Below are 27,129 nucleotides of genomic sequence, written 5' to 3' on the forward strand. Positions count from 1 at the left end.
ATATATTTTTTATGAATAGTTTCTGTTTTTGGCTGCGGTCGTGTTTTTAGTCTGGGTTCAGCCGTGTGAACTCTTTCGTGGGGTGATCTTGTATCCCCCGACCCTTTTTTTGTGAATTGTAAATTGAGTATATTTTATTAATAGAAAAGGTCACTATTCATCGAAAAAATAAAATAAAATAAATAATGCTAAAATCAAATATAAAAGAAAGGAAAGTTAACAATAAAGTTCTATTTTAATTAAAAACTAAAAATAAGATTTTTTAAGAATAGAAAGAATTTAAAAAGAAATAAAATAAGATTTTAAAAAATTAATGTAATTGGAAAGTAGTTGAAAATAGTCGGAAAAAAAAAAAAAATTACCGTTGGACTGACAATTTTCCAGTGAAATATTATAAAATCTGGGAGCAAAACTCCCACATATAAGCCTATCGGCTTAATTAAATATATAATAAATAATATAAAAATATAATTTTTTAATTTCTAAAATTCATATATTATATTTTAGTTTTTTAAATTAATAACAATATATAATAAAAATATAATTTTTTTTAATACTAAGAGGCCGAAGCCAAGATTAATTATTATTTTATTAAGGCACAGGTAGATTCGAACCCAAGACCTCTTCGTAAGAGGCTCACAATTTGCCATTGCGTTGTAGACTCTTGCCTAAAAATACAATATAAAAAATTATAATATATATTTATATTATTAAATAAATTATTATATTATTGTCAATTTAATCAGCCAATAAATTCTAAATCATAAACATTCAATACAACCCTCGAATACAAACAATAAATTGATGGATGCAAACAAACTATGTTAATCTTCAATAAGAGCGGTCAATAATGAATATCCCTTTGATAATATAATATTACCATTGTCCTTCATTAATAGAATATTAATAGAATAGAGTAACAGTTCAATGCCGAAATCAATAGCTCTTTTAAAGTGGCAATGTCTATGCAGAGCCAAAACGCACCCAATCAGTCAATGTCATTTCGTTTAATTAAATTAATACAAATCACAATACAGTTATTTCGCTGAATTTGCGAAGGATTTTAATTTGCCAAAAACCTTTTCAATCACCTTGATGTGGGAGACTTCGAGTGGACGTGAGAGGTTGAGGGATCCTCCTTGTTTCCACATCGGAACAAAGTGAAAGAATAGAATCAAATTGAGGCTCGACAGAAGTTTCCCCCACCGTGAAGGCTGCGGTGGCAAGCTTCAGTCCACACAGGGTTTCCATGTATACAAATTCTACCATATCCCTACACTATCTAATTCAGCTTCTAGACTCATACACTCAATTATAGTATCCCTTCCACCAGTCTTTTTTCTCCTATAATTAAATGGTTCTGGGTCCACCTATGGTCTGCAATGCCTGCCTTGCTCATCACTAGTTCCAACCATCTGTGCAAGGCACGTTTGTTGCAATGGCAGCCACAGCTATTGCCGCATTCAATACTTGTTCTCTTTCGACTAATAAAAAGAATGCCCATCTGATTCACAAGCCTTCTAAAGTAAGGGCACCCAATTGTTCAAGTAAAAGGTTTCTTTCGTTTCCTCTGAACCTAGCTAATGGCCCGATTAAGAGCAATTGCAACAGAAGAAGACATGGTGGGTTTAAAGTGTCTTGTTCAAGTGAAGCATACACTGGAAGAGTGGGCACAATATATTGGAAGGGAAATGCTTCATTGGCCTCGTTTGGGTTTAAGCACAAGAAATTTCCCAAAGACATCAGGATGGATTTTTCTCAGTCTTTACCTGCAATGCTACCTGTGATTGTCGTAGGAACAGCAGCTGCAGCCCTTATCAATCCTACCACCTTTACTTGGTAATACTCAAATTTTTTCAAGCTGCTGTAGCATAAACCACGTTTCCCTGTTGTGTATTATGTGTAATATGATGTCTGTTCAATCGGTTTCTCTAACTCATTGTAAAGATATAAGAGGATTTTTTGGGTTGTAGTCCGGCCAACATGCCTAGTTGCGGTGTGAAGCCTACCTTTGGGAATAGTTACTCTTTAACCCAAGTAGGGTTGCGGTATGAAATTGGATGCTTGGTTTAATAGGGTAGTATAAAGTTATAAGTTCCTTTCAGGTTACAAGAGAAGGTTTAGAAGTCTGTTGTTGAGGAGTCTGAATTGTCTAGTGATTCTAGGATAGAGTGCATGATATTTTATTCTTAATTTCGACTCCAGCTTTAGAATCCATCTTAATTTCAGATGTTTTAAATATGGCGGAAAAACAAGTTATTGATGATTGTGCCGATTTTATACCTGAAAATGGAAATATTGATGGCTTCAATGAAGAATCATATAAGTACTTACAAATTGACTGTGAATGGATACCCCTGCTTAAGTCAGTAGAGTTGAAGGTTTTCAAGCCGCATATGGCTGTGCAAGTTAAAGCCAAAAATATTATTATCTTTTATAGAGATGTAGTCTTTGTCTTTTGAGGCAAACACGCCAATTTTGACTTCTTTAGCCTTTAGAGAGCAAAATTAGTTTTAAATGCAGTCAGCTGATGTGATTTCCATATTCTATGTTCTTATACAAAATTAATTTCTTTAAAAGAAGTTGTGAGAGGGAATCTAAGAAACAGAGGTAGTTTTTTATTTAATCTTTAAGGTTCTCAGTATTGACTGATCAAAGTTTTCTTAACAGGGTTACCAAAGAGTATTACGCCCCAGCTCTTGGGGGGATAATGCTCTCCATTGGCGTCCAGCTTTCTGTCAAGGATTTTGCACTGGCATTTCAAAGGTACTCTTTTTGCTTCCCTGATGTGCAGATTGATCATAAGCATTGTTATACAAGTAATAATAATTAAATACATAAACGGTATTAAATATTTCCGTCAGCTATTCTTTTAAAGACTATATGTTCGGGAGCCCTGTGGCCTTTTTTGATTCAGTTGTAGTAATAAATAGTTATTTTAGCTCAAAGAACTATGCTAATTTTATTTACTTCATTTTATTGTGCAAATTTTATGAGATTTACTCTGCAGGATTGATTCTTTTTACTTCTTTTAGATTTTCTAATTGCTAAAACTATGCCTGAAATTGTATTAGAACAAAAGAAATTAGGTATAAACTCAAAGAACTATGGTGTCATTTTTAACCCTTTATTTTCATGATCTATTATATGGTTTTTTCCAATTTTGTGAAATACAAAAGAATTACGTCTCACTTTTTTAGGGAAATGCAGTATTACAACAATGGTCATAAGCAGTTTTGTAGGTTCTAATTGTTCCATGGATTTTTGAATTTTGACAGGTTGAATATCTTGTATGCAGGCCTTTGCCCTTGACAATTGGATATCTAGCACAATATGTAGTGAAACCTGTATTGGGCTTTTTGATAGCAAGAGCTTTTAGAACACCACCAATATTTGCTTCTGGTTTCATTCTCACTGCTTGCGTTGCTGGTGCCCAATTATCAAGCTATGCTAGCTTTTTAAGCAAGGGAGATGTGGCACTAAGCATCGTTTTAACTAGTTTTTCAACAATAACATCAGTAATTGTCACCCCATTATTGACTGGTCTACTGATTGGTTCTGTGGTTCCAGTGGATGCTATAGCAATGTCCAAGTCAATACTGCAGGCATGCTTCCTGTGGCCATGTTGTTTATTTTCTTATCATCCACATCCTCTTATATATGAACAAACTTCCTAACAAAATTTACCTGCATTTTCCAGGTTGTGCTGATTCCTGTGTCAATGGGTCTGATTCTCAATACTTATGCCAAGCCATTAGTAAATCTAATTCGTCCATTCATGCCACTGGTGGCCATCGTTTGCACGTCACTGTGCATCGGAAGTCCACTTGCATTAAATCAAAGTCAGATAATATCTATGGAGGGAGTTCAGCTGCTGGCACCAGTACTGGCATTCCATGCCTCAGCATTTATGATTGGCTACTGGGTATCCAAATTGCCTCATTTAAGGTGATTCTCAGACATATTATCATTCTATTGATGCAAAATTCGTTCATTGGATTATATTTGTGTACTTCCTTTTGCTCTCATGATTAGGACTTATCCAATAGAGAAAGCTACGGGGAAGGGTTAGCTGTGTGTGCATGCATGACTAATCTATTCTACAACGTGCAATAATAAGGAGATGAAATGTAGACCAGAAGTTCAAGGGCCAATGCACATGCAGAACTCATTCTGATAAAAGGCATGTATGATACAAGTCTGATAATTGAAGGCTTCTGATTGTATAAGCTGAAAACTCACGTGGCTACTAAATTAAGGGATTATTTACTCATTTGTATAATAGTTTGAATTTTATTGATTATGAGGGCTTAAGGATCATGTTCAAATTGTAGCATCAGTCAGATATATATTATCAGACTATGACTCAAGATGTGTTTAACAGACTAATACATACATACATACATACATACACACACACACACACACACATATATATATATATATATATATGCAAACATACCTTACTCTGATTCACTGACATATTGATTCGATCTGGTTTTGATCAATGATAATCCTTTCATATCTCAGATTGCATGATGTCTGAATATCCATGACACCTGATTATGTTGATCTTCAGACTACCATCACCATCAGCAATCAGATGTAAATCAGGATCATCGATTGTGACCAGTATTACATGTCTTAATATTGCCGATTAGAGAAAATGAATATGTTAATATTGTATTGGTTAAAGACACGATTAGTTTAGGATCATTCATTGTATAGACATGACCCTACGAGCCCAAAAGGGCACGTAGAGTCATGTCTATACAATCAGACATGACTCCTCCCAATACTATATATGTTGAAAGAGAAGATTGATGGAAACACATCATTACAACAAATGTTTTTACCCTCGATCTGATACATCTGCAATCACCTGTTACATGCAACAAAGATCAGCACATTGACTCGAAGCTTCAGAATACTATTACTTGATTAAAGATTCAGAATCAAAGCCAACTTTGAAGATCAGAAAAACGTTATAAATAATTCTGCAATTGATTACAAAAGAAGATTTCATAGGCATCTGAATTCACAGTAATTAAATCTACCTCCGATCTATATTTCTTAACAGATCACACAAGCAATCTGGTCTTATTCCTTTTTCCTGGGATCTCTAATGCTACTAGATTCTACAAATTCTGAAATGAGATATCCACTTGGCCTGGTGAGAGAAATCTGTCTTTGGCAAAGAGATATCATGTGTGGGGACTTTGGTGTCTATCCACTTGAAACAAAGCAGAGGATTTGGAATGATGACTAGTGTATGAATTAGATTATTAGTGGTACCAAAGTAGAGTGATTTTACATTTGAACACTGTGATGAGAAGGTAAATCAAGATGGAAGGCTTTCTTGATGATAGTAGATGGACCAAATCTGAGAGGCTCAACCTTATGGTAAGCCTATCTTGCCCAAGTAAAGCCTAATATTTTTACGGTCTTGAAATTATTTGTTCTTTTTTAATCCATTAGTTCCTCTTCTGGGTTTGCGTCTAAGATCAGAATCAGTAGTAGTAGGAAAGTGGATGGTGATGTTTCATGTTTGACCAAAACTTCTAAAAATTTGGATAGTGTACAGTTTATCATTTGCTATCAGTTTGAGGCTTGAGAGTTATACATAATTATAGTAAATTATCTACAAGTTTCCACAATTCCACAATTCCAAACACTTAAATCTCAACTGGATGGTAATGTTTTATAAATATTTCTTAAGGTTTGGACTAGGTTTGTAGTTTACCAGTTGGCTATCAGTTTGAGGATTGAGCATAAACTCAATTTAAAAGAAGTATCTTCAATCATAGTAAATAGATTTCTGCAGTCTGTTTTGATTGTTGGTAGTTTCTGGATTCATCTGTGTAAATTTTGTTTACATCAACATTTTGGATCATCAGGATGAGAGAGCTGTAGGAGAAAAATCTTCAAGTTTCCAATTCCAATAAAAAATGCATAAATTCAAGTATTTTTTTGAAGTGATATTTAATGGGAAGAAATAAGTTTCCCCAAATCTTGTCAAAGAAAATATGTACCAATGTCAGGTCATTATGATCTTGGAACAAGGTTTGAACTTGATCATTTTACCAAATTGATCAACCATTTTTAGACTGAAATTGTGATTTTGCAGAGTCCTTACAAGTTTGCCAATCAACTGCTGATATGGAATAGCAGCCTTGGGCCATTTCCCTCTTCCAAACTCACCTTTAAGTTTAGCCCTCTAAAATTCTCTCTCACCTGTGCTTATCCCTGTTAGCTAGAATTAATCTTCTGTTAATCAGCCATTTGAGAGCTCCACAGATCTGATTGCCTAGAAGTTAACTGCAGTTATATTTTTCTTCAAGTCTCATTTGTGCTGCGTAGAGCATCAAATCCCTTTCTTTGTGTTGGTCAATGATTCATAGGAGAGCCCTTATGATTATCAAATTTAAGACGGCAAAAGAAAATTCCCATTGAAGCCCTCTAAATCATTGAATAGATATCAAAACAATAACTTTGACCCAGTCAAAACTATCAAAAAAATTTACAATACTCCATGAACAGAATATGCACCTCCTTTTCCCCAGGGAACATGAAGATGAATTGTATAATAGAAACCTTTCCAAACGTTAGGGCAATGTTTTTAAATAACATCTTCCCCAGCAATTAGCAATTGCAAGGGAATCATTCCCCATATTTTTCATAATTGTTAACTAAATAATGAACCACCCTGTTAGCCCCTTTAATGTCTTTATTGGAGAAGCTTTGATGAGGAAAATGGATATACTCAATCTTGCATTTTATTTGCCTGTTGTTGAGGTTCTGTCAACTTTCAACAGAATCCACAAGCAACTTGAATCTGCCTCCACTTAGATATCCTCCAAACCAGCACATTGTCAAAACTTGGTCAAATATCAGTATATTTAAAACTGGCCTCATTACTTGAGGTGATTCTGAGCTGAAACTGGAGCCGTAGATCATCTCTCTCAAATCTTTATTTAACTGCACATCAAAGTTTATTCCATCTCCCTCTGGAGGGCTTGTCAAAGAGGTGTAGTAGTTTTTAAGGAATTAAAGGAAAGTGAATTCCACTTATGAAGGTCTGTATTCCAGTAGTGGACCAACTTCAATTTAAATTATTCTTCATAAACCTTAGAATATACAAAACCCAAGCCTTCTTTTGATATGTGCTAGTCTTGGAAAAAAATAATATGATGGGTTCTTTTGTTCAGCCTGAATCACTGGGAAAACAAAGAGACTTTTATGAATAAGAATTACTTGAAAGAAATGACCACCGCCAAATCTATGAAGATGGGGTCTCATCACTCTAATGACAAAAAATTATTCCTAAGAATAGGGGTGCTCTAGCTGTAACATGCTAAACCATAACAAATTACTTTTAAACAATTTCCAACCATTTTATGGATTTTTTTTTTCCCTTTAACTATCTTATAACATAAATAAACTGTTTCCTTTTCACACAAATATGAATCCTTGCAATAATTCATTTGACCACCTTCTAATATTAAGGAATTCCGATTTATAAAAAGCAATTGCATTCACATGACAATAGAATAACTAACAGTTTAAAACTGAATCATCTGAATGGAAATTAATTGAATAACTAAATTAACTACCTATGCGCAAGAGATAACAAAAACCTGTCATAGAAGTGAGTAATTGTGCTTCGATCCTTTCTGGTAATTTGTGTCTTTGATGTTTTCCTGAGAGAGAAGTAGAGCGTCATCGGAGGCTTTACCGCCCATCTGTTGACCTTTAGGCCACTTGCACAACTTCCTTTTAGAAGCAGCCCAACCCTACACGAGAGGTGCAAAAATGGAATTTGGATTTTACCATTGCCATTCAAGTTGTTGGTGTTTAGAATCTACAACAGTCTTAGTCAGTCGCACCCTATAGACTTATTGACATCGCCTATGAGAATGATTTCCCATGATTAGATGTGTATTTATCCCTTGATTCACAGCACAATGTATCAAGGAATAGAGTATAGAGAATATATCTTCATCATTATGTAGTACTTAAACTATATGTGAGTTCCAATCATAGAAGATGTGGAGTATGGGAGCATAGTAAGGTGCTGTAAGATCACAGTTCTCCTTCCATATGTCTTCCATTCTTCTATAGTTGGAGATAACTATGAATCACCAACAGTCCTCTGACATAGGAGTTGGGAAGGTGCTTGCAATAAGGTGCCCTCATAGCTGTTCTCCCATTACTCCCATTGCAATAGGGTGCCCTTAGCAGTTTTCCCTTTCTTAGTGCAGCAGGGTGCCCTTATAGTTGTTCTTGCTTAATTTCCACAGCAACAGGGTTCCCTTAGCAGTCACAATGCGGTAGATTGCCCTCATAGCTCTTCTCCTTTAATTGCCATTGCAATATGGTGCCCCCAGTGTTTCCCCCTTAATCACAGACTACCAAGCATCATCTATTATTCATATACATATAGATATAATCATACCACAATTACTTGTAATAAGGAGAGATGGTGAATATGGTTGATCTGATATAGTATTAGCCCATCGATTCAAAGATAATTTCCTAGGTGTAAATGCCAATCAGTGACGATGAATCAATCTTTTCTCTTTGTGCCGATTGCTTAAATAATCCTTGATTATGTTTGCTAATGCAAGGGACTGCTGTATGTATTAATTGTTGGATGATCTGCTCATGCCTCATACTCCGATCTTCCCTTTAATGAGTACTGATTATTTATCCCTTGATTCACAGCACAATGTATCCCTTTCAATGCTTGTAAGAATCAGCCTTTATTACTGTATTAGTGGAAGGGTCACCACCTTTAATAAGGCTTGAGTCACCACTTTTCATTGGTTGCCTTGGAGAATATAACATACCAAATATAGTTGAATATAGAAAATTGAAATATGATTCACGAACCATAAGTTCAAATTTGAAACTTGAAATTTCATAACCAATGACCATTGAACTTAGCAACATACTCATCGTAAAATTTTTAAACATAATAATGATAATGATAAATAAAAAATATAAATCATACATAGTACCATGTAAGTCAACCATTGACTATAAAATGACAAAGATGAAAGATTCAAAATTCGTTGTTCAAATTCATAAAGATGCTCATGATTACAATGACCAGAGTAGCATGAAACAATGAAATGAAATAATATATCATGGCTATATCAAAGTGAGTACAATCAACAAAATGTCAATAATGAGAATGTCAGGGTGAGAGCTCTCTAATCATCCCCTATACTGAAGTCCTCATCACTAGAACTACCAAACTCCTCATGGGTATGATTGTCATCCTCCAAAGGAACACCAACTAGCCCTACATCAGCTTTTGCTGCATCGTCATCCTCATCAATTTGAGTAGGATCCTCTGGCTCTACATCCCATTGTGCTTTTGGGCTCTTCTTGTATTCATGTGTCTTGAGATCTTTGAGCTGCAAGAAACCATGTACAACAACAAAGTTCTCTGCTCCTTTAGAGGTAAGTATGTTTCTCTTAACGGAGTGGATGAAGCTATAGGTAGACCAGTTCCTCTTTTCAGTTGAGCTAAAAACCTGGGATAACAAAATTGGAAGTTACAACTTACAAACAATCATTCATACAATTTGTGACAAATGATAATTGATAAATCAATGAATCATAAATTAGTAAAGTAAAACTCTTAAAGTTAAGATTATGAAGGGGTGGAACTACAAACCTGAGAAAGGAATCGAATGGCTAGTGAGGTGATCTTTGACTTCTGTGGTCCATGACATTTCCACCACAAAATGGGATTCTTCTGTGCCATTGTTTTGAGATCCACCTTTGCAATATCCGAGTATCCTACAAGTTACAAGTTTACAACATAATATTAAAATAAGTTATAAGTAATAATTAAAAGAACTTATTATTATAAAGAACTTAGAACATTGAATCAATAATTAAGGATTACCTATAAGACTAACAAATTCTGACCACTCAGTGCAAATCTCACTATGAAATGTCCCCTTTTCTAATTTGATATGGTATTTCACACCTCTAATCAGATTTTCAAAATCAAACAACTGATATCACAAAGATCCACCAATTTCTCAATGAAACCCCAAATCGGGTATGCTGAAAATAGTGTTAAAAGCTTCACAACTTCACAAATTATTAATAAATCTGAAAATGGAAATTTTTACAGAACTTTCAGCAGCATAACAGCCTACAAATTGACATTTCCAGATCTGTATAGCCTTTACACAACAGCTCAAAAATGTAGGACAAAAACTATGCTCATCGGGCTCACAAAATTAACACAAAAATGCCCGGAAACACTACAAAAACACTAATAAACTATCTCAAAAGTTTAATCACGTTCCAATACATATATTCAGCTCTATTTTAACAGCTTAAAGTCTGAAATACAGCAGCAACCAAAACTGATATGAAATGCTCAATTGAAAACACCAAACTCATGCAAAAAACACACCCAAAAACCCCCAAATCTACACTGTTCAGCACAAAGGCAAACTCTGTATGAGCATGCACATGGAATGGCTTCAAACTCCCGTCCTTAGCCTTCCTGGAAACCTGCAAACTCCCGTTCTTGGGTCTCCCTGGAAACCTGCAAACTCCCGTTCTTGGGTCTCCTTCTCCACAGGTTTGGCAGCCTCTGAAGAATAACAAAGAATGAGCGAAAATCAAGTTCTGGAATGTGCCCAAAATGCCTCCAAACCCCCTTAAAAGAGGGCATAAATGTAACTCACATCCAAGAGAGGTTAATGAAACATATTTTAATAATAATTTTCATTTATTAGTCCAACGGTTTCCAAAGATTAACTCCCTTTTTCCGAAACTTCACTTTCTTGGGCCTAGCCTGCCTTAGCAAAGATTATTATTTTTTTAATTATTTGAAAAGGGGACATGACAAGTCCTCCCCTCCCAAACATTGCTTGTCCTCAAGCAATGGCTGAATAATAAACCAATCAATCCACCTGGATCCCAAATGTAGTCATGAACTATACTACTACCAATTAACACAGGCTCCTGCAATATCCTCTGCAACATGACCAAGAGGAATCCATAATCAAACTGACAATTATAGCTCAACCAAACTCCAAAATCACAACTTCCACAGTTAGAAACCCACGAGACACAAACTCTTAGAACATCAAAACCCAAGTAAAGTGGACTACCAACACAGTAAATACCATCAACGCATTCCACTGGCCTATACGGAATGTACAATCCAACTCTGCAACAATGGTGAATGCTCTCAAATGAAACTATACCAAGTATGGAGAATCCACACACTGTACAACTCCTGCAGTCAACACAACTCTGTAGATCATCAGCTACTGTCTCATAACCATAACTCCCATGCACCCCTGATGGTGAAAAGCCATCACAAGATAAACAACAAGAAATGGAACCCAAACCAAATTTTCCCACCATCAACTCCTCAACACAAGGATCAATTGCTAACTGATGTACATACCCTGCAATATAATGTTGATTAAAAAAACCAACCTCATTCAACAGCTCACCATGAACAAGTGATATAACCCACTGTGACTGATCACTAGCTAAGTCAGGAGATGTCATAGCCAAAGGAGTAGAATCAATAACAACACCTGCTGAAGCATCACTCCAAAACTCCTGCTCTAAGTCATGTATTATCAAGCTATCAACTGCAGGACCTATCGCCATGTCGTGACAATCACAACTCTCATCCCGAGGCATCAAACTATCCCATGACTGATGATAAGCACTAGGAACCAAAGTACATCTCTGTATCATAATCTCATCAACATGGTCATCAAAGGTAAATTGATGAGCGTACCTCATAGTGTAATGCCGATAGAATGCGCCAATCTCAGTCAGTGGCTCAGACTGTAATCCAGATGAAACTAACTGCAATTGATCATTAACCATGTTGGAACTGACTACTACCTCCAAAGATATCACCAAGGGAGTAGTATTACTAGCAGGAACCATGCCAACTGTCGACTCACCAACATCACACACGATCTTTGATACATCTCTAGTCTCTGTGCCATCAGTACTCGAGGCCACCACCATGTCAGGCATACAACAATCTGCTACAACACCCAACTCAACTGAACCTGACTCTAGTGGGAATGAACCTGATATGCCAATGTTAGTATCAAGGATGGATGCATCCCCATCTCCACTATCTCTGACAATCTCGGCCATGGACATCCTCGGATCACCAAACACCACAGCTTGTGACTGTATAGAATCAGGTAAAGACTGTAGCCGCTCTAACTCCATGGTCACCTTAGCTAAATGAAATTGTGACTCCTTGAAAGCCAACTGTGTACTCTCAAGAATCTCAGAAGTCACCTCAAGCTGCTCAGTAAGCTCACTCACCTCATCTTCCTTGGCCAACAATGCATCATATGCTATACTGCCCCACTCCATAAGATAATCTCTGTCAGCTACCAACTGCATATAATTCTGTCTCAAAATCCGAATAGCCTCCCATAAAGAGTGGATCTCTGTCAAGGAAAGATAACTACCTTCCTGCTCATCACTAGTAGGAGAACCCCATCCATAAACTGCTAACAACTGACGAGCAACATCAAAATGCTGGCAAGTGATAGCAATGTCTTGGTCACTGACTCTTAACTGATTAGACACATGATGGCACTGGCTTGACTGTCTCCTACAAACCTCCTCTGATGCACTGTCTAAAGGAGTATCCTCAAAGTTACTAGTCTCTAGAGTATTACCATCCATATCCTGTGAATCAAATCTAAAACTCATATCAACATACAGAGTATCAAAAACATTAGCATTGCTGTCCAACTCCTCTATACCCAAGGAAACTAAGTCTTCAAAACTGCCCACTGCATCCTCTTGGATGTCATCAATGCCAATATGATCCTGAGACTCATCTATACACACTGCCAAATATGAAATATCATCAACACATTTCAGCAAGTATGGTCGACTGGATATATGAACAAAGCCCAACATCGGTGTATAAAAACTAATACCAACATCAGACATATAAAAACTAATACCAACATCAGACAAGATACTGGCACAAGAAAAGACAATACCGCGTAATCTGCTAATCAAATCCATGATAGCACCCAAACAAACACTGCTACCAAAAAGTGTTAAAGATCTCCAGTCAACTGAATCCCAAATTCCAATATAACAATCTCGAGTCCATATCCGTAAACTAGAATCAACTGGTAACTCAAGCAAACTCCTCACCTGAGTAATATGACCAATACCAACTAACTCCACATACCTGTCATGATGAGATAATGAAGTCACAATACTATCTTTGTTCACCTTCAGCTGGCTGGACAAATCATGTGAAGTACTACCAGCCTCAACCTCATGTGATGAAGCATCTAACTGTGCCTGGTACTCTTTCTTAGCAAAGTCATGAATGCTCAATGTCTGCTCATCTCTACCAGATGTCTCACCATCCTGCACAACAACATCCTCATAATCCTCATCTGAACCCACTACACTGTAGTCACTGCCTGTTGTAACTATACCATCCTGAATACCTGTGGCATCACCCTTTGACGACCTGTAAACAATTGTCTCAATTTGAGTATCAAGTTGACCATTACTATCAATCTGTGTAATATCCTTTCCCACCACCTCCTGTGGCAGAGTAGAATCTGAGACCTCTACCTGGCTATCAGCTAGTTTCTCAAACTCCTCATGCAAGTTCTTGGGAATTGTGTCATTTGTCCTGTGAGAAAATCTGCGAAATAGAAATCCAGTCAACTTATCCACCTTAGCTGGGTCAGATAACATGTCATTCATTATACGGTGGTGCTCAACCAACTGTTTAAACATGTCATGGCTTATTTTCATAAGTTTATCTCGAATGTCTAAATAACCATCCTTTCTACTGTTTTGACTCTGGCTATCAATTGTCCAAGATTGTTTCCTCTGAGACTCTATACTATACCTGTCCATTCTGGATAAAGTAGAGTGTAACCCCAATAGGATATAACTTCTTCAAACACGAAGAATTAACATGCAAATGATTAGAAGTAGCATGCAACCATAGATTTGGACATGCAACTGATTAGAAGCAACATGCAACCACCAAATTATGACATGCAAAATCTGGGTAGTTGTCAAAACTGACATGCAAGATCTGGGTAGTTGTCAAAATTGACATGCAAACTTTTACAACCACCAAATTCACCAAGAACTAACATGCAAATGATTAGAAGTAGCATGAAACCATAGATTTTGACATGAAACTAATTAGAAGCAACATGCAACCACCAAATTATGACATGCAAGATCTGGGTAGTTGTCAAAACTGACATGCAAGATCTGGGTACTTGTCAAAACTGAAATGCAAACTTCTACAACCACCAAATTCACCAAGAACTAACATGAAAATGATTAGAAGTAGCATGCAACCATAAATTTTGACATGCAGCTGATTAGAAGCAACATGCAATCATAAATTATGACATGCAAGATTTGGGTAGTTCTCAAAACTGAAATGCAAGATCTGGGTAGTTGTCAAAACTGACCTGCAAACTTCTACAAACCCTCAGGCTGGCAAGATCATGGCTCTGATACCACTGAAATGTCCCCTTTTCTGATTTGATATGGTATTTCACACCTCTAATCAGATTTTCAAAATCAAACAACTGATATCACAAAGATCCACCAATTTCTCAATGAAACCCCAAATCGGATATGCTGAAAATAGTGCTAAAAGCTTCACAACTTCACAAATTATTAATAAATCTGAAAATGAAAATTTTTACAGAACTTTCAGCAGCATAACAGCCTACAAATTGACATTTCCAGATCCGTATAGCCTTTACACAACAGCTCAAAAATGTAGGACAAAAACTATGCTCATCGGGCTCACGAAATTAACACAAAAATGCCCGGAAACACCACAAAAACACTAATAAACTATCTCAGAAGTTTAATCATGTCCCAATACATATATTCAGCTCTATTTTAATAGCTTAAAGTCTGAAATACAGCAGCAACCAAAACTGATATGAAATGCTCAACTGAAAACACCAAACTCATGCAAAAAACACACCCAAAAACCCCCAAATCTACACTGTTCAGCACAAAGGCAAACTCTGTATGAGCATGCACATGGAATGGCTTCAAACTCCCGTCCTTAGCCTTCCTGGAAACCTGCAAACTCCCGTTCGTGGGTCTCCCTGGAAACCTGCAAACTCCCGTTCTTGGGTCTCCTCCACAGGTTTGACAGCCTCTGAAGAATAACAAAGAATGAGCGAAAATCAAGTTCTGCAATGTGCCCAAAATGCCTCCAAACTCCCTTAAAAGAGGGCATAAATGTAACTCACATCCAAGAGAGGTTAATGAAACATATTTTAATAATAATTTTCATTTATTAGTCCAACGGTTTCCAAAGATTAACTCCCTTTTTCCGAAACTTCACTTTCTTGGGCCTAGCCTGCCTTAGCAAAGATTATTATTTTTTTAATTATTTGAAAAGGGGACATGACACACTAGCAGTCTCACTCTCATACATCTTAGCAATGCACCGAAATAACCCATACTTCACCTCATCATCCTAAAGTGGTGTGACTCTACCAGGCCTAGGCATGTACCACTTCGGGTTCAATGCATAGGTAGCCATGTGCAAAGGAACGTTCACCTTCTTCTACTTGCGGTGAATGATAGGCTAAATGTTCTCCATATACAATGGTAGAGTGGGGCCTCTCTCACGCACAAGAACTCTCATTTGCCCAAGCATGGAATCAATGCACTCATAAACCTCTCCAAGGCTAGGTGTATCTACAAATCCATATCTAATCACTTGGAACGTTGGACTAATGATGGAGACTATGTATTTTGCATCACTTCACAATTGATCACTCTTCATTGTCTCGTTCACCTTGTTTCATTGCTTTGTTCTGGACTTGGGCCATCAATTCCATTCTTGTACCATAACCATGAGTTGCAATGGCTATTAAAACTCAATCATTCTCTCCAATAAAATATAATATGAGGCATATTTGGTCTCAACTGGTTTCAGGAACTGCTTCTTTGTGAAGCTCCTGAAAAGTACATGTCATGTATGGTGATTGCAGATAAACATTTGCACCTCTCTCCCATCATTAACCACCTTTCTAATCTAGTCAATTTTCCCCATGTCTTTGAGTGCATTGTTCATGGCATGCACATGACAACCAAATATGTATATTGACTGCCTCAACAAGCCTCCCTGCAGTTTTGCACACATGTGCTACATCTGTCACAACTTAGTCCACATTTTGTGGCCCAACCTCAATGGCATTCCTAAGCACTCAAAACTGAAAATCAACATCTTTACGATGCTTTGAACAATCAACTACCCTGAAAATGTATGGGCTCTTGGTTCATGTGACCATAATGTTGACGATGATGACTAATGACCATCCATCCATCTATGATAATGCTGCAACTTGACTCCATCCAACATGCCTTCATCTACTTCATCAAGATCCCAACCTTGTCATAGGCCCTATCCAACACTGTGGTCCTCAACTTGTGGTCACCTAGTGGCAAATATGATTGCCCTTCCTCTTTCACCACCATGGATATCGTTGTCACAAAATAGGGAGATCGAGCCACATGCATTGGGATGCCATTGGAAAAGAAGAAATCACCAACAACACCATCTAATTGGTCCATTGTGTGCAATGGGGTTACTACCACTAGGACTTGCACTTGCTTTCCATTTCCCTCTGCTGAATTGTGTGTAGGTGAAGGAAAGGATGGTGTAGGTGACATAGTCCCTGTTCTCTGATGCAAGATATGTGTAGATGTATCTGACTACCCCTGTAACTGCTGTATATTTTGTACCTATTTCTTAGAAACCAAAGATTTAGGCACTAAGACTGCAGTATCGTCAGGAACACCCCATAGTTTGTTCACTTCAATTCTCTATTTCAAATTCTTGGAATCTGCTGAGAATAGGCATGAGTTTACACCATAACCAGTCAGAAAAGGGTGTACATTAACTCTTGTAATGCTGCCAAAGCATTGTGTGCCACATATATTAAACTTCCATTTCTGTGTGCCACCACTTGCAACTGTAAGGAGTGTAGTTCTCATAGCAAATTGTTTTAGAGGGGAATTTGGATCATAAGGACCCTAGCAAACTCTGCCAAAATCTGTGAAGGGCAATCGATAGAAGGCACCCCTGGTCCAACATAAGGAGGCTTTGAGTCAGATTGGGCATCTAGATTCTACATGAGCCCCATGATCACTTTCCTCAGGCTCAGGCTCATATTCAAATGCAATTCCCTCATTAGTTTCCATGTCTTTTACACTTTGACTGGATGCCATTTAGAATATGCATTTGAAAAAATAAAAATGATTATGAATTAGATACATTCAGCCTAATTAATTAATAATTATTTTAAAAAATATTAAAACAAACTAGTTTCAGCCTACTTAAAACTTTAATTTAAAAAATGGTAAACTAAATACGTTTCAGCCTATTTTATAACCAAAAAAAAGAAGAAGCATAGAACAATTTCAATTATAAAATTTAGAAAACAATAACATAGAAGTTTAGAACTATCTAGTACCAACAAGATTCAAGAATCAAGAATGAAACACTAAAAAATTAAATGCAAAGCTGAAAGTAAATACTAAATATAAATTCTAGAATCTAAATTTCTAAAACAAAAAAATAGTAAAATAAAAATAACCTACCTTGACCTTGATGAATCACTTGCAAAGTCAATTGTTCTTGCTCCTCTTGGTCTTGCAATCCCTTGCAAAATCACTCACTAAGTGCTTGTTTGGTTGCAAGCATAGGAATTGGAAATTAGAATTAAAAATTAGAATGGGGATGGGAATGGAGAATAGGAATGGAAAATGGCAATGAGAATATGCTAATCTTGTGTTTGGTTGTGCATAGCCGATATTAGAATACAGAATAGAAATTTAATTTATTTAAATTTTTTAATAGTATACACCAGACTGCCGTACACAATGCCTTCTACCAATTGAAATTGCTCTGTGGAAATACTCTATGCTGCTCAAGACAAATACATCAGCAGAACAATGTGGCATCTTGTTGGGGCCAATTGTGGTTAGGCTGTAAGGCAGCGCCTGAGAAATGCCAGTCAACAATGATTTGGAATAGCAGAGTTACAATGAAGGGATTGACGCTGTCTTGGCAATTAAAAAGGAGGGCACGATATGTCATTATATCTGTTGGTTGGAATGGAGATCACTATTTGAGGGGGGGTGGTATTTAAAATACAGATGGACAACCTACGCTGTTTTATATATGAGCATTGTTCTTCCTTTGAAATGACTGTATTTTGTGAGCTGTTTGGGCACCATGATTTTTGAATCAAGATGTGAATCAGTATTTCTGTATAGTGCTTGGCCACCATTTTCAATCATAGCCAGTGATTTTCCCACCATTAATGGGCTGAGCACACGATGTTATCAATATACATTTGGTAGCAATGGAGTTCCATTATTGCTAGCTGTGCAAGCTCAATGGGAGCATGAAATTGGGGCCTGTCACAATGAAGTGGATTTGAAATTATTATCAAATAAGACAAAAACAAATGTGAATAGGATTGGCCTATTCCAATTACAGGTATTTTTTGGAATGGAAATGACCCCATATTGGGGTCAAAATGGGGATACGTATTCCTATTCCTAATTCTGATTTGATGCACCAAACAGAAAATACAAAACAAATTCTAATTTTCTATTCATATTCCTATTGTATTCCAGCAACCAAACAGGCCGTAAGCTCTCACAAACTCCACCCTCTTTTTTTCACTATTCTCCTTGCTGCTCTAAAACAATGAAATGGAAATGTGAAATGAAAATGAGGTGTATTGACCTTATTAAACCTTGAAAAAGATCTCATGGGACCCACACCCAATTAGAGCTCCCATGAAAAAAAAAAAAAACACCAAAAGACTTTGTTATTTTTTGTCTTTTTCATCTTGCCAATAGAGTGCGCCCTCGCACCTAGGAAGCACCCATGTCCCTGCGTCGATCCAGGTGTGGCAACTAGTGCGGCTGCGATTTGGCAGCAATGGTGGAGCGTGGGTGCACGATGTACCTACATCTAGGACATACGCGCACTTGGTGCGACATAGATTTACCTCGGCTGTGCGCACCCGAGTAACATTGCTTCTTCCATACCCCCTTTCAAATGAACTCTCCTTTTATATCTTATGTTGAGGGTGTCACAACTTTTCATTATGCATCTCTTGACTTTTCATCAACTTAATTATAAATTATATTATATTATATTTTATTATTAACAATTTATTTATTTATTTTTATATTTTAATTTATTATTAAATCCTATTTCAAAAAGGGGGCATTACATGTTGGCCTATGTTACCCAGAAACGCGTTTCCAGTCCTAAGCCTTGAGTTTCGGAAACCGTCCCCGTTTCGGGGACTTGGGGACAGCCAGAAACGTTTCCAAGTTGTCCCCACCCAAGCAAGAAAATCATAAACCCGTCCCCGAAACTTCGGAAACGCTCAATGCATTTCCAGATGGTGTTGACCGTCCCTGGGACTCCGTAGCTGTTTCCCATCCGTCCTGGGGATTGCTTGAAGTTTCCAATTTTAAAATAAAATTTAACCTCAAAAAAACATTAATAAATGGTGATTTTCTGCCCATTCGCTGGCACCACATTAAAATAATAAAATATGTTAATATAACCCATGTTGAAATATTTTTTTTTGAAAGCCATTACAAACTTAGCATCCAACTATGACTGAAAATTAAAACTTCAACCCCATCCGTCCTGGGGATTGCTTGAAGTTTCCAATTTTAAAATAAAATTCAACCTCAAAAAAAACATTAATAAATGGTGATTTTTTGCCCATTCGCTGGCACCACATTAAAATAATAAAATATGTTAATATAACCCATGTTGAAATATATTTTTTTGAAAGCCATTACAAACTTAGCATCCAACTATGACTGAAAATTAAAACTTCAACTTTTGTTCAACAAACCAGACCTGAAAAATGATTGTAAATCCGATTTCTATTTGATATTCATATTGCAGACCTGAAAATGATTGCTGCTGGGTTGAGGAATACTCAAATTGTTTTCGGCTTTGATAATGCTTTGATAGCAGCAATAATTGTGATGTGAATATCAGGATTTAACTGTGTGATTTTGAGTCAAACTCGATGACCCATGTTTTATGAGTAGTGATTCAACATGAATCCATCTCTCATGAGAATAAATGGAACAATTAGCACTCATTGGATCTAGGTGATGCTCACAAGGGTGAAGCACCGGGACTTCCCAGGAGGTCACCCATCCTAGTACTACTCCAGCCTGAGCGCGCTTAACTACAGAGTTTCCTCCACAGTTAAACCCAAAGCTTGCAACCCCATTTGCAAAACCTTCACCAAGTGTTGTGCCTTATGAACCATTCATTAGAAAGCCCCTTAAGCTCATCAATTGATAAGTAGGAGATGATTTCCACAGCTAGTCAAATTGTGATGTGAATATCAGGATTTAACTGTGTGATTTTGAGTCAAACTCGATGACCCATGTTTTATGAGTAGTGATTCAACATGAATCCATCTCTCATGAGAATAAATGGAACAATTAGCACTCATTGGATCTAGGTGATGCTCACAGGGGTGAAGCACCGGGACTTCCCAGGAGGTCACCCATCCCAGTACTAATCCAGCCTGAGCGCGCTTAACTACAGAGTTTCCTCCACAGTTAAACCCAAAGCTGATTACTGCCCAAACAAGATGGCGGCTACCCGTCTAGGGAGATTTGGCACAACAAATTTGGTTTTCCTCCAAAACCCACAAGAAAGGGCTCTAAAGTCTAATCTATGGCAGATTGATTCTCTCATTTGATGTCATCCTATGTTCCAATTCTTAGACGATGATTCAATTTGATGCTATGTTCTATGCTGATTTGATGAATGAAATTGGTAATTTTAAACTATGTTGCTATGATGAATGTGACAATGCTGTGTCATTCTGATATTCATGAATATATATATAGCCGTCCCCTGCCGTCCCCTGCTGTGTTCTAGCAATAATTGCCTAGAAATAAATTGTTATAGCTGATTACTGCCCAAACAAGATGGCGGCTACCCGTCTAGGGAGATTTGGCACAACAAATTTGGTTTTCCTCCAAAACCCACAAGAAAGGGCTCTAAAGTCTAATCTATGGCAGATTGATTCTCTCATTTGATGTCATCCTATGTTCCAATTCTTAGACGATGATTCAATTTGATGCTATGTTCTATGCTGATTTGATGAATGAAATTGGTAATTTTAAACTATGTTGCTATGATGAATGTGACAATGCTGTGTCATTCTGAAATTCATGAATATATATATAGCCGTCCCCTGCCGTCCCCTATTTCAGCCAAAAAAAAAGTCCTAGAAACCCGTTTCCTCGTCCCCCTGTCCCCCCATCCTAGAAACTTGGGGTAACATAGATGTTGGCATAAGCAGACATATATGGTTCTTAAGGGTTCATGTATATGGTTCTTAAGGGTTCATGACAAAACTAAGGGGAGCCCCCTTCCCTACAGTTCTCAGCTGTGATAAATCTGTGAGTATGATTGATTTTTTTTATCCTTCCTGTATTTCCTTCCTAAGATATGCAATGGAACCCTTCCCAACCTCTACTTTTCATATCGTTCTCAGCTGTGATAAATCTGTTAGTATGATCGATTTTTTTTATCCTTCCTGTATTTCCTTCCTAAGATATGCAATGGAACCCTTCCCAACCTCTACTTTTCATATCGTATTTCAAAACTTTACTGGTTAGATATAATCCATTACATTCAAGTAGATGTTTCAACATTCCAGTAGATAATGTTCTGTCATAATCATAAAATGACATAGGTTCACTCAACTGAGGAATCATTTGGCACTTAAAGAGTATTTCAGTATCGTTACACTCTTAAACTTATTAAAGTAGATTTGATAATTGATGAGTGTTATTAAGCAGACAAGGCAGCCTGAGTGAGTTTAGGATGTGCTGGATAATGAAAGGCCAAAGTGTTGACCAAAGTTCCTCTAAGTATTGTTTGACTGTATACAGTTCAATCTAATTGCAAAATAATCTGAGATACATGGATGATATAAATTGTATGCAGATTCATATTTCAAAATCAGGATCACATCCGAAAGACCACTACATTTATGATACATACTTATAGAGTTTCGAATCATCAAACATGCAGATTAAGTCACAGTATTGCTGACTATATGATACATGGTTCCATACTGATTTACAGTGTCTTGAAAGGTGTACAGAATTTACCTTAGGTAAATACAATAAACATGCAGTTTCATTTTATCATGGATAATTCAGATATCATTCTTATGCAGAGCATGTCTGCTATCATATCTACCATACGGCGTGAGTTCTATATGCAACTCTATGAGTTGTAGTCAATGCATTGTAATGTTTATAATGAACCTAACCAAATATGGGATGCAAGTAAGATATGTAATGCTAATTCCTCTTACATATATGTGCTTCAATGGTCTTCGATTGCTGCAAATGCTCTTTAAAAAAAATGAACTTATACATTCTTTCACTCAATTGAGCCATGCATAGCAGATTACTTTATTCAATGAGGAATTATAAACTTTGATTTCAGATACATAACTTTATATTTATAATGAAATGATAATTTATCTGATTAAGCAATGAAGAATGGAGGCACTCAAGGATTGAATCCCTTAACCATTGCTCGATAAGAATGCAGTGCTAAGCACAATAACTGATTACACAAGCTCAAGACAGATTACCTATGCAGAGCAATAGAATTGGTGGTTGTATTGCAGAACACCAAGTTCAAAGCCAAGTATTATATATGAAAAATATTGGAAGTTAACAGCTAATGTGAATACCATCCCAAGAAGAAGTAAATGTAAAAGGAATGAAATATTACAGAGCTCCATAATCAGCACTTGATTCCAGAAGTCCATGACCAAACACAGGGTGTCATCCCCAGCTTGCTCTGCCAGGAGTATGAAGATCGCTGCATACCTTCCCTTTCTGATTTCTGAAGCTTTCCTTCCCATAGAACATAATGAATTTCCATGCCAGAAATTTATTGCTTCACTCCCCGCTCTTGAAGAACAGAATCATGATATGGGGATGTCCTTCTGATCATAGCGACTCCCTCATCAATGCCTCTTCAAATTACATTTTTCCCTGACAAGAAACTCCCCTGCAAAATGCAAAAGCCAGCATGACTAAACATCACCAATGTGTGTTATTTCTATGTTGAACGATTACCATAAAACACGTTCATCTTGGTCTGGTTTACATCCCTTCCCTCCTATAACTCTCCAAAGATGATAAAAAGAAAACAAGGAGAGATAACCTCCCCTTCAGAGAGTGATATTTCTTGGTTGAAGGAAAAGAAAATAGCTCAATAGTTTTTCAGATGAAGATTTGCATCCAAGTAAGAACTTCCCTAAAACCCTGTCAGCTCGATGCATTGGTCTCTCGCTCTCCCAAAGGACATGCCACTGGCAAAAATAGAAAAGGAACCACGAAGATGGTAGATGAAAGAATCTCTTTCCATTGATGGTTTCCTATATATATAGATAATGCTAGAATGATTGATTGGGAAATATTATATTACACACTTAAGTTAATTGCTTATAAGATTGATTGAACATTTCAAACTATAACCAAATAATATCAAAAGAAATTAAAATTAGGATTTATAATTATTAAGAGATAATATGATATATACATATATATATATATATATATATATATATATATATATATATATATATATATATATATATATATATATATATATATATATAATGAGAGAATCATGAGGTTGTTCCATTAAATTGATGGAATTAAAAGTGTTATTCAGACACTTGATTCAATTTTTCATAGATATGAGGATGCAGTTCTCCTTAATGAAGATTAAAAAACATTTTTAAGTTAACGATAATTAAGGAAAAGACCTCCTATTCCCATCCTGACAACTGGTGACTAACAACCAACTTAACTCTAACACCTGGTGACCTGCTGACCAAGATACTTATCTATAGGTTCCAACTTGGTTGGCAATTTCAATGTTTCTCCACACATCTGTGCATCCTCTCTCCCAGATGACACTCTCCCTCCTGTCTTCAAGGGTGACCATTCTCCTACATCGGCTGACATATGAATAAGTTAGCCATTAGTTACTTCTCAGTCAAATAGAACATCTTAAACATTTCTTGCCAGCATAAATCATCTACGTTTAGCAAATTTCATCCAAGTTTGTAAGTATACATCATTATCCATCCACAATTACATTATGCCTTTAAACAGCTTCATTATTCAACAATTTCCATAATTTCCATATTTTCATATTAACATCACTCTTCCAATCTAATAGTGAAAACAGTTGTTTGAAAAGACCACAAGAAAGAAAGTAACATAGCTGGTGATTCTCATTCCGCATCATAACTGAGTATATTTAAGGGGTATGAAATATCAGAAAATTAAGGCTTTCTGATTGGGAAAGCTGTTGGAATAATTATGCTTGGTGGAGGCAGCAATCTCTTCAAATGTGGACTGCATATTACAGTAGCAACCCAGAAGTACGGAAGTGGTATCAGTGCAGAGTTAATGGCCAAATGATGCAGCTAGGTACCAATATGATTGAATACATTGCCCTGTATAAAATGAAAAATTGGAAGGCTGCCAAATCATGGGATTATCATACTCAATGTTACAATATATAATTTGCTTGTTATTTGTAAGGTTCTTATGACCATACAGAGAAAAATTTCTTTATCAAATGAGAGGTCATTTGGTAGCAATTGGGAGACATAAAAGCTAAATATCATTTATTATTTTATAGGTTTAAAAATTGCTCGCCTGAAGGTTTTTAATTTTCTTTTTAACAGGCAGGAAGAGAATGTTTGCAGAACCATATCTCTTTGCACTGGAATGCAGAGCTCTACCCTTGCTGGTCTCTTAGCCACACAATTCCTTGGTGGAAGTCAAGCAGTTCCAGCAGCTTGTTCTGTGGTGGTTATGGCTGTGATGGGTTTGAGTCTTGCATCATTTTGGGGCAAAGGATTCAAACTCCGAGATATACCTGCCACTGCAATTGGGCAAGCAGCTTAATATAGAAAAGAGAAATCATTTCTGCTAAAGAAAGATCAACAAGGTGAATTATACATCTACCATCAAAGTTCAACTTGTCAAAATGGTAGCATAGCCAGTCTTTGTGTCTCGAGCTTCTTATATTGTAAAATTACATCACCCACATATCTATATCTGGCAATCCAAGCTAGTTTGTAAAATCTTATCTTATAATAACGCCTTTTGTATGGAAAATTTTCATCGTTACAAGAGAATTGCAATGTTCTTTCTAGTACAGAATACCTGTTTATTCATTTAATCAATATAAGTTTGGTTCATTGTAAATTCCTTTCTGAGAAAACAACTAATGTTTTTCTCATACATGTATGCTGTTTTCAATTACAATGAATAGAGAAAAATAAATTGAGGATTGACAAGTTTCTAACATGGTGTTTACTGTTAACTATTTAATTTATTTATATTTTTAATAGTTTACATCAGATTCAGACAAATGGAATTTGGATGATGCTAGTAAATTAGCTTGTCTCTGGTATATGATTTGTTGAGACACCATGTCATATAATATGTTGATGATTTTGATTTGAACTCAAAGATCAAGAGGATGGAAGATGATTGCTAAGAAAATATTCTGTTAATTAAAGTTCACATGTCCTGTCTACTCTCAAATATATTTATTAGTTTTTTTTTCCTGCAGATATTATCCCTATTTTTATTTCATGTGTTCAGAGTTGGATTTGTTGCTTGTGTCACTTGTCTGCATTTCTGTTTGTTGCTTTTACATAGACACGGGGCATGAAAATGAACTGTGGGCACTCTTAATAGATGTATTTGGTTGATCTCCTTAACTTCTGATTGAACAAAATAAAGTTCACAGACAAGTCTCTCAGAGGTTACCCAGGTTTTGTCATATTTCAATTTTCCAATGATCTACATAAGCCCCAGACAATGCAGTCTGGTTGTTCTTAGCAAACTAGATAGATTCTTGTTAGGCCACTATAAAGAATAATTAAAAATATGTTGAATATTTTCATTTGATCAAAGAACACTTTACATAGATGAGAGAGTGATTGCTAAGAAAACACTATTGCCAAGAAAACACTAGGTATTGAAAGTCAGATAATGTGTATGCTTGTAAGGATATACTGCTTGCCTTTCATTAACAAATTTAATGGGTGAAACACTAAATGGATTAAACTCTAGATTCCTCAAAGGAGCTGAGACTGATTAACATGAATAAAGACTTGAGTAGGTCAACACAAAGGAATAGAATTGCTGAGATTGATACAGGGCTTTGTGGATTGTGTCGTGATGCCAATTTTCATGGGTTGGACTAATTGAGACTGCAAAAACTGGAACATAGAAGTTGAAACTGGATTAATGAATAGGAGCTTCTAGCAAATGAAGTCTGAGATATTTGAGGCATAAAACTAGGTTGTGCTTTCAGGGTTGTCCTTGGGCACTTTTCCCTTGTACAATTATGTTTGCCATTGAATTTTACCTTTGCACTCACAAAACCTGTGCCTTTGTTTGCACCCACGCCTGAGAGTGTTTGGGGCATATTATACAAAGGAGACCACAGGTTAATAGTAGTATATCTTGCGGCAGATGTAACATGCTTGAAAACACACAAAATATGTTGATGCTATTGAGGTAACAGAGACTAATGTGATACTATTGTTTTGAATGTCGATGCAAGATAAATTCCATTAGTATTTATGATTAAAATGACTTCGGATGATGTCCTTATACATAATTCCTAGACACACTACTTGAAACATTTCAACCACAAATCAATAGGTAGAAGTTAGATTTCTTCATCAACTTGGAAAGTGGGAGCTTTGAGCTTCAAAACTTGGAGATCAGACTCTAAGTGCAAGCTGGTGCAAGGAGACAACAGCCCTAGAAAAACACCAATATTGTTTTTGATAATAAACAATGGCAAAACGTGGGTGCTGTCCCTTACAAAACCACAGCCGAAGAGTGTAAAAACCAAATCAATAGCACACTAACATGAAAAACAATATAAAAAACTGCTAACCTCCAACAATAGAATGT

The 27,129-nt window shown here is 36.5% G+C and overlaps 1 protein-coding gene across 1 annotated transcript; it reads left to right on the plus strand.

The window, feature by feature from the left end:
* Positions 1 to 1,381: 1,381 nt before the first annotated feature.
* On the plus strand, positions 1,382 to 25,398 carry LOC149557392 (putative sodium/metabolite cotransporter BASS3, chloroplastic). Its single transcript, XM_089832048.1, has 5 exons — positions 1,382 to 1,839; positions 2,671 to 2,766; positions 3,299 to 3,605; positions 3,701 to 3,948; positions 24,873 to 25,398. Exons 1-5 carry the CDS (start codon positions 1,439 to 1,441, stop codon positions 25,093 to 25,095), a joined length of 1,275 nt encoding a protein of 424 aa, XP_089688174.1. The 5' UTR covers positions 1,382 to 1,438; the 3' UTR covers positions 25,096 to 25,398.
* The last annotated feature ends 1,731 nt before the right edge of the window (positions 25,399 to 27,129 follow it).

This window comes from Cupressus sempervirens, chromosome 5 (genome assembly GCF_028749045.1).
Source record: "Cupressus sempervirens isolate cs-2001-9-10 chromosome 5, ASM2874904v1, whole genome shotgun sequence".
Classification (NCBI taxonomy): domain Eukaryota; kingdom Viridiplantae; phylum Streptophyta; class Pinopsida; order Cupressales; family Cupressaceae; genus Cupressus; species Cupressus sempervirens.